Source organism: Heptranchias perlo, chromosome 14 (genome assembly GCF_035084215.1).
Source record: "Heptranchias perlo isolate sHepPer1 chromosome 14, sHepPer1.hap1, whole genome shotgun sequence".
In the NCBI taxonomy this organism is placed as follows: Eukaryota; Metazoa; Chordata; class Chondrichthyes; order Hexanchiformes; family Hexanchidae; genus Heptranchias; species Heptranchias perlo.
Genome location: NC_090338.1, coordinates 6,395,615 through 6,404,339, shown reverse-complemented (window position 1 = coordinate 6,404,339; position 8,725 = coordinate 6,395,615). Strand labels below are relative to the sequence as shown.

Here is an 8,725-nt window from a genome sequence, read left to right as displayed (position 1 = left end):
CTTCATCTCCCTCCCCCGGGAGTTGACTGGTTGGGGAGGGTGCTGTGTAACCTTGTACCGTCTATTGAACAGGAGGAGTGCTGTTGGGCCTGATGAAGTCGTCTCCTGCAACTCTTAGAAAGGAAGAACAATAGAAAGAAAGAGAGAGAGACAGAAAGAAAGGGAAAGAGAGAGAAAGGGAGAAAGAAAGACTTGTATTTATATGGCACCTTTCACGACCGCAGGACGTCCCAAAGTGCTTTTCAGTCAAGGAAGTACTTTTGAAGTGTGGTCACTGTTGTGATGTAAGAAAGCCACGACTTTCTGACTCAGGGACGAGAGTGTGCTGCCACTGAGCCACGGCTAACACGAAATGCAGCCTTTTAAAACAAGTCTGATTGTCGATACTGTTGGAGAAACTCAGGTTTAATAAAACCTTTTGCATCTCCCAGATACTTTCTGGCGGCACTGGGGTTGAGGCAGATTCAGGTTGAGGGAATTGGGAATTTTCACTCGCCTGCCCCTCCTCATTCCTCATCCCCCCCACCCACCCCGATTGGCTCTGATACGTCTCGGGAAGTTCAGCTGACAGGGAGCGGAGAGCAACAAACAGTCTCCTCCCTCCCCCCTCACTCACTCACACTCTGTGGAGCACCCTAGCCTAGATCTCAGGTAGGCCTACCTTCCAGCTGTCACATTAACTACTGCAGGACATCCATTCTCTATCACCAGTCAAGATCTATTCATCCATGGCAAGGGAGGAGGAAGAGATACAGCAACATCCCCCACCCCAGTGTAAAAACCCCTCAACCTCATCTTGGGGGGGACCCAAGAGGAAATTGTTTTTTAAAAACCGGATGAATTATTGACTTGCGATTTCATTGCCGTGTTAATGCCTCGCAGTTGTTACTTGTCAATAGGGGGGTTGCCAACCCTCCAGGATTGTCCTGGAGTCTCCAGGAACTGAAGATTAATCTCCAGGTCACTGCTGCAGAAACCCAGGAGAAAAAACCCAGCGTTAAACAAAACAGTGGTTTTTTTCCTTTTCTTTGAACACTTTCATTTATTAGTTATAAAAATATTGGAGATGGGGGAAAAAAGGCGTTGACTGACAGTCAAGATTAATCCAATTGGGTAACAAAGAGTCTGTTCCCTTTCCCATTGGCCGTGGGAAGGCAGTGCACCCGGACGATGGACCAATGGCGGGAGTGCGAGGGGGCGGGGCCGTTCGAGACGGGAGGTCATGTGATGAAACCTCCAGGAATACGTCCAACCAGAGTCGGCAACCCCTACTTGTTGTTATGCAGGCGTTTGCTTAAAAGGTGAAAAAGAAAACCTTAAATAGAAAGTTGTTAAAATAAAACAACTAAAGTTATCTGTGATTTCAGTCCAGGCTCGCACCTTTCTGGAAGGTTCTCTTCAGACGCTGTCCTGCCGACCTTGAGTGAGTTTAGTCAAAATGGCCAACAGCAAGGCCTTTCCTCCAGGCCGAGCCTGCGTGTTTTCCTCAGAGACCATCGCCCCGTCACAGTTTGTAAACCTGGGTGTTGAGCGTAGGGTCGTCTAATGTGCAAACATTGAAGATACATCTCGCAAAGCTGGATCCCACCCACCCCTCTCTCCCCACACCCCCCCACCCCCGCTCCGATTTATAACTGGTCACTCTGCCTCATCTTACTCCCGCTCCAACCCCTGGGGCAGAAATTGTAGTAGCTGGGGGACCTGGGTCCAGAGTCGTCGGAGCCCACCGAGAAATCAGAGTCGGTCAGGGACCGGCGGTAGAGCTTCAGCGGCGAGCGGGCCGGGGAGATCCTCGTCGGAGAGTTCGCGTTGGCCAGGGAGACGCCGGACAGCGGGGACAACGGAGACAGGCCGCCCGCACGGGGGCTGAGGGGCGATGGGAGATCGCTTGGGCTGGTGGGGCTCGAGAGCTTCTTCCTTCGGGCGGCGCTGACCACGTTCTTGGCCAGGAGGTCCTTGAGACGCCGGCTCTCTGCGCTGTTGCCTCCAGGTCTGGCTGGCGAGCCTGGTTTCGGGTCCCTCAGTGGCGACCAATTGCTGGGTGTGATGACCGTTGGACTGATGGGGTGGAACGGGGACCTGGGGCTGCCTGGACTGCAGTTGTTGGCTGGCTGCGTGCGGAGGGTCTCGGAATAGGTTTGAGGACTGCTCAGCCTTCGGTTCAAGCTCGGCTTCCAGGGCTGGGCGGCCGGAGACGTCCGTGTCTGTGGAGGAAGGAATGGATGAATTTAGATTTCCCGTTTTCTCTGATTGTCTCCCTTCCTCTCCCGAGGACACTAAACAAAGAACTTGCATTTATATAGTGCCTTGCACCACCTTAGGACGTCCCAAAGCAATTTATAGCTAACGAAGCACTTTTGAAGAGTAGTCACTGTTACAATGTAGGGAAATGCAGCAGCCAATTTGCGGACAGCAAGGTCCCACAAACTACAATGTGATAATGATCAGATAATCTTTTTTGTGGTTTTGGTTGAGGGATAAATTTTGGCCAAAGACACCAGCGAGAACTCCCCCTGCTCTTCTTCGAAATAGTGGCCGTGGGATCTTCTACCCCCGCCTGAGCGGTCAGACGGGGCCTCGGTTTAACGTCTCATCCGAAAGGCAGCACCTACGACGATGCAGCACTCCCTCAGTACTGCACTGGGAGTGTCAGCCTGGATTATGGGCTCACGTCCCTGGAGTGGGGCTTAGAACCCACAAACCTTCCGACTCAGAGGCGAGAGTGCTGCCCACTGAGCCACGGCTGACAGCTAACGGGCTTTTGGACTACGAAGGCATCACGCCAGCATTCCGTCCTCGCCCGTCGGCCACTGGCACACACTTTTCCAGGAAGGAACACAAGACAGAGCAGGGATCACGAGTGGTTCTTCCCCTCCCAGGTTGGGGGATGCGGGAACCGATTCGAATCCCTCTAAGTGAGGTCACCTAACTCAGCTCAGCCCCGGGATAGAACCTGGGCTGTCCCCGATCGGAACAGCTCAGTTACACACTGTCTTTACCAATTGTTCTATCAGTGGTGGGGTGGGAGGGGTGTAGAGGGTTTTGTGAGATCTGTGAGGGTGTTTGTTACCCACAAATTTATCCAACTTTGTTTCTCGCGTCCAACTGCTTGTGTGAATAGACAGAAACCTAGAACTCTCTCCAGGCTGGGTAGTGTACAGTGCCCACTGCTTATAGTGGGGGTGCTGGTGTTAACACGATTGACCCACTAAAGGCGTTGGACAATAAAACCATCATAGGTTCTAGGAATGAGAGGTTAGCCCCAGATGTCCTCCAGAGGATTCTGAGTGTAAACTGTTGGTTGGGATTTGTACACAGGTGGGGATTTGTTAAATGATTGAATTGCTAGAACAATGCAGCAGAACCCCATTGTCAGATCCAGGACACTGGCATTTGCGGCACACCCCATAGGTTTTATATTTCCTACAGGACAAAATCTGGGCTGCCTATGGCATTATAAGAAGCTGGGATTTCTGACTGTCCTTGTTAACTAGCTCACACACTTTCAAACCGAGAGCTGCCCCAGGGCTTCAGTACTTGGATCAATTGCATCCTGATACTGACTGGGGGGCTTTGAATGGCTGACATCTGTGTATCAGTGTCATTTTAGAAAATGTAAAAGGGCTTCTTTGCTGCGATATAACGAAAAACATGATGTTTGTTACATGGTCGGTAAGTACATCGAGTTACATCGAGTCTACAGCACATAAATAGGCCACTCGGCCCAACTGGTCTATGCCGGCGTTTATGCTCCACACGAGCATCTTCCCTCCCTACTTTATCTCACCCTATCAACATATCCCTCTATTCTTTTCTTCCTCGTGTGCTTATCTAGCTTCCCCTTAAATGCATCTATTCGCCTCCACTGCTCCGCATTCTAACCACTCTCTGGGTAAAGAAGTTTCTCCTGAATTCCCGATTTGATTTATTAGTGACTGTCTTATATTTATGACCTCTAGTTCTGGTCTCCCCCACAAGTGGAAACATTTTCTTACATCTAGCCTATCAAACCCTTTCATTATCTTAAAGCACTCTATCAGGTCACCCCTCAGCCTTCTCTTTTCTAGAGAAAAGAGCCTCAGCCTGTTCAATCTTTCCTGATAAGTATATCCTCGCAGTTCTGGTATCATCCTTGTGAATCTTAATTGCACCTTCTCCAGTGCCTCTAAATCCTTTCTATAATATGGAGTCCAGTACTGTGCACAGTGCTCCCAGTGTGGTCTAACCAAGGTTCTATACTTATTGAACTGCCCAAAATAGTTGGCGGGCTTAAGACGTTATAAGCCTTTGTAACTGACTCCTATGGTAATGGCAAACGGTTAGCATCATTTGCCCGCTATAGGCAGCTGTCCAGGGTAAGTAGTGGGGAATGTACTATCAATTTGGGTCAGTGGTAGGACTCTTGTTATTGAGTCAGAAGGTCATGGGTTCCACTCTGGGTCTTTGTAATCTAAGCTGATATTTCAATGCTGCAAGGTCAGATGTGCTTTATTTTGGACGAGACATTAAATCGCGGCCCTGTCTGCTTGTTCAGGTGAACGCAAGTAATTCCATGGCTCTTCTTTGAAGATGATCAGGGGAGTTCTCCTAGGTGTCCTGGCCAATATTTAGGCTGCATATAGTGACACCACTATTCCCGGCCAGAATGGAGATGATTGGGTAAGTCCCCCCGATCAATCACGCTTGGAGAGTGACTGGGATTGATTTTAAGCACATAACTTGTATTATGTAACTATTTTGCTGGAGAAATAATCCTGCTTTTATCGGGAGATGTTGCTGTAGTTTCGGTCATGAATTCTGTTTGCTGTAGTTAGTAGAGACTCTTTTTAAACAGACTCTATAGACTGTTTGCTGTAGTGCATTGTTTAAACAGACTGTTTGCTGAGTAAATTGACTGTTTTCTGTAAAATAGACTGTTTGCTGTGAGCCCTGCCGTAAGTCCCACCCCGCCTCCAACTCATTGGCTGACACAGTGGTGTACTCACTCTGCAATATTTATCTCTCAACCAATATCACTAAAAACATATTTTTTCACTTCCTGATTGTGGGATCTTGATGTACACAAATTGGCCGCCACATTTGCAACAGTGACTTTAAAAGTACTTCATTGGCTGTAAAGCGCCGTGGGACATCCTGAGGATGTGAAAGGCGCTATATAAATGCAAGTTCTTTTTACCAACAACAGCAACAACTTGCATTTATATAGCGCCTTTAACGTAGTAAAACATCCCAAGGTGCTTCACAGGAGCGTAATCAGACAAAAACTGACACCAAGCCAAAGAAGGAGACGTTAGAACAAGTGACCAAAAGCTTGGTCAAAGAGGTAAGTTTCAAAGAGTGTCTTAAAGGAGAGGCGGAGAGATTTAGGGAGGTAATTCTAGGGCTAAAATGTTATGACACCTCCCCCCCCCCCCCCCCCCAATTTTCTCTCCTCTCCTGAAGGGGCTGAGTCTAGCTGGGGTCTAATTCAAAGGGGGGCATGGGGCATGGGGCACATCGCAGACGCTCTTCCACTCCCTGACCCTCACCAATGGTCACATGTGTGTAATCATGGGAACTCCAGCCGCTTTCCTGCCCCCACCCTACCCCACCCCACCTCCCTGCTCCCCTCAGCCTGAGGATGAGGGAGCTGACTGTATCCCTGCCCTGGCTAAGTTCAGCTAACACAGCACATAAAAAGAAAAAGACTTGCATTTATTTAGCGCCTTTCACACCCTCAGGACGTCCCAAAGCGCTTTACAGCTATTCAAGTACTTTCTGAAGTGTAGTCACTGTTGTGATGTAGGAAACTCGGCAGCCAATTTGTGCACAGCAAGATCCCAGAAACTTCAGACTGTCAGCCCTGGCTCAGTGGGGACCACATGATCATGACCAGATAATCTGTTTTTAGTGATATTGGTTGAGGGGTAAATTCTGGCCCAGGACAATGGGGAGAACGCCCCTGCTCTTCTTCAAAATAGTGGGATCTTTTATGTTCACCTGAGAGGTCAGACGGGGCCTCGGTTGACGTCTCATCCGAAAGACGGCACCTCCGACAGTGCAGCACTCCCTCAGTACTGCACTGGGAGTGTCAGCCTGGATTAAGTGCTCAAGTCTCTGGAGTGGGACTTAAATCCACAACCTTCTGACTGAGGGGCAAGAGTGTTACCCACCGAGCCACGGGTTTCGGTCTGAAGTCTCTGGAGTGGGGCTTGACCAGGGATTGAGCCCGAGGGGAACAAAAACAGAAACCGCTGGTGGCAGGTGAGGTCGTCCCTGTGGATTGAAGGGAGGAGCTAACATTCCTTTAAAACACTGGACCCGACAGCTCTAAATGGGATGTCGTGCTACACCAGGTGATGTCCTTACCCTCTATGCCAGAAGGGGGAGCCCTCGTACACCTTTCTTAATTAGAGCCCAACAATTTACTTTCTCTATAGAAGTCCCCGTCTGTCGAGATCTCTGAAGTGCAGAGGTCAGAAATAAGATGCTGTGCGGGATGTGGAGGGGGCAGAAGAAGGGTTAGGAGAGAGGGGGGAAGAAAGCAGCATTGTAAGAAAGGGGGAGGCTTTTAGGGGAAGGGAGGAAGGGATGGGGGGATTTGGAAGGATGAAGGTGCCTAGGGAGGGCAGCAGGAACAGAGCAGGTGAAAACCAATCAGAGCGATCGCCGAGGGATCGAGGGTCGTGGAGAGATTTGAAAGCAAGGCCAAGGGCGTTCAAATCACAGGAACATAGGAACAGGAGTAGGCCATTCAGCCCCTCGTGCCTTGCTCCGCCATTTGATAAGATCATGGCTGATCTGTGATCTAACTCCATATACCTGCCTTTGGCCCATATCCCTTAATACCTTTGGTTGCCAAAAAGCTATCTATCTCAGATTTAAATTTAGCAATTGAGCTAGTATCAATTGCCGTTTGCGGAAGAGAGTTCCAAACTTCTACCACCCTTTGTGTGTAGAAATGTTTTCTAATCTCGCTCCCGAAAGGTCTGACTCTAATTTTTAGACTGTGCCCCCTACTCCTAAAATCCCCAACCAGCGGAAATAGTTTCTCTCTATCCACCCTATCTGTTCCCCTTAATATCTTATAAACTTCAATCAGATCACCCCTTAACCTTCGAAACTCTAGAGAATACAACCCCAATTTGTGTAATCTCTCCTTGTAACTTAACCCTTGAAGTCCGGGTATCATTCTAGTAAACCTATGCTGCACTCCCTCCAAGGCCAATATGTCCTTCTGAAGGTGCGGTGCCCAGACTGCTCACAGTACTCCAGGTGCGGTCTAACCAGGGTTTTGTATAGCTGCAGCATAACTTCTGCCCCCTTGTACTCTAGTCCTCTAGATATAAATTCACTTGGAGCTAGTGGAGCCCAGTAAGGACAGTTTGATGGAAGCTTGGTGTTGGCTGTGGCTCAGTGGGTAGCACTCTTCCCTTTGAGTTAACTAGATTGTGGGTTCAAGTCCTGCTCCAGAGGCTGGAGCACAAAATAGAGGCTGATAAAAGGGAATTGGATAAATACATGAAAGGGGGGGGGGGTGGAAAATTTGCAAGGTTATGGGGAAAGAGCAGGGGAGTGGGATTAAATGGATAGCTCTTTCAAAGAGCCAGCACGGGCACAATGGGCCAAATAGCCTCCTTCTGGGCTGTATCATTCTAGTGCAGTACTGAGGGAGCACTGCACTGTTGAAGGTGCTGTCTTTTGGATGAGACGTTAAACCAAGGTCCTGCCTTGCACGTGGATATAAAAGATCCCATGGCACTATTCGAAAAAAAGCAGGGGAGTTCTCCCCGGTGTCCTGGTCAATATTTATGCCTCAATCAACATCACTAAAATAGATGGTCTGGTCATCATCACATTGCTGTTTGTGGGATCTTGCTGTGCGCAAATTGGCTGACGCATTTCCTACATTACAAAACAGTGACTACACTTCAAATTGGTTGTAAAGTGCTTTGGAATGTCCTGGGGTGGTGAAAGGTACTATAGAAATGCAAGTTCCTCCTGTTTTTTTGGGGGAACTCGTGCAGGAGGAGATGTACTTCTGAACCAGTTGTACTTTGTGGTCAGCTAAGAGAGCATGAAAGAAAAATTATTCACCGCAGGGGACTCTGGGATTTATATCTAGCACTGAGGGACTGTGACAATGGAAAATTCAGCGACCCTTTATATTCTATAATAAGATTCAGTCGGATAATTTATTACATTGCATGATGCAAAATTGATTTATCTTCTCGAATCAAATGCCCTAGAGACCAGGCTTGTTGCTGGCTGGATTGGTGCAGTCCTCTGGGGATTATATTGCACTATATAAAGGGGTGGTACAGAGACATAGCTCACAGGACAGAGATGCCATGTAGCCTCGAGGGTTGACACAAAGCGTTACACACTAACCTTGGAATCTGTGTTTAAATCTAACCCGGACTGATTGGATCAAAGTCTCCCATGTCAATTGGTTGCAAAGGCTGAGTGAACTTGGTCGAGGAGTCTCAATCCGATTAACAGTGCAAAAACAAAACTCTGTATCTAACCCGTGCTGTACCTGCCCTGGGAGTGTTTGATGGGACAATGTAGAGGGAGCTTTACTCTGTATCTAACCCGTGCTGTACCTGCCCTGTGAGTGTTTGATGGGACAGTGTAGAGGGAGCTTTACTCTGTATCTAACCTGTGCTGTACCTGCCCTGGGAGTGTTTGATGGGACAGTGTAGAGGGAGCTTTACTCTGTATCTAACCCGTGCTGTACATAGAA

General features: G+C 48.6%; 1 protein-coding gene across 1 annotated transcript in view; it reads right to left on the bottom strand.

Moving 5' to 3' along the window:
* Window positions 1–1,614: 1,614 nt before the first annotated feature.
* LOC137332278 (synaptopodin) overlaps window positions 1,615–8,725 on the bottom strand; it is a 70,294-nt gene continuing 63,183 nt past the window's right edge. Inside the window, exon 4 of the mRNA XM_067995986.1 lies at window positions 1,615–2,204. Within this exon, the coding sequence (XP_067852087.1) occupies window positions 1,629–2,204 (576 nt within the window). The 3' untranslated portion in view covers window positions 1,615–1,628. The remainder of the gene's footprint in view (window positions 2,205–8,725) is intronic.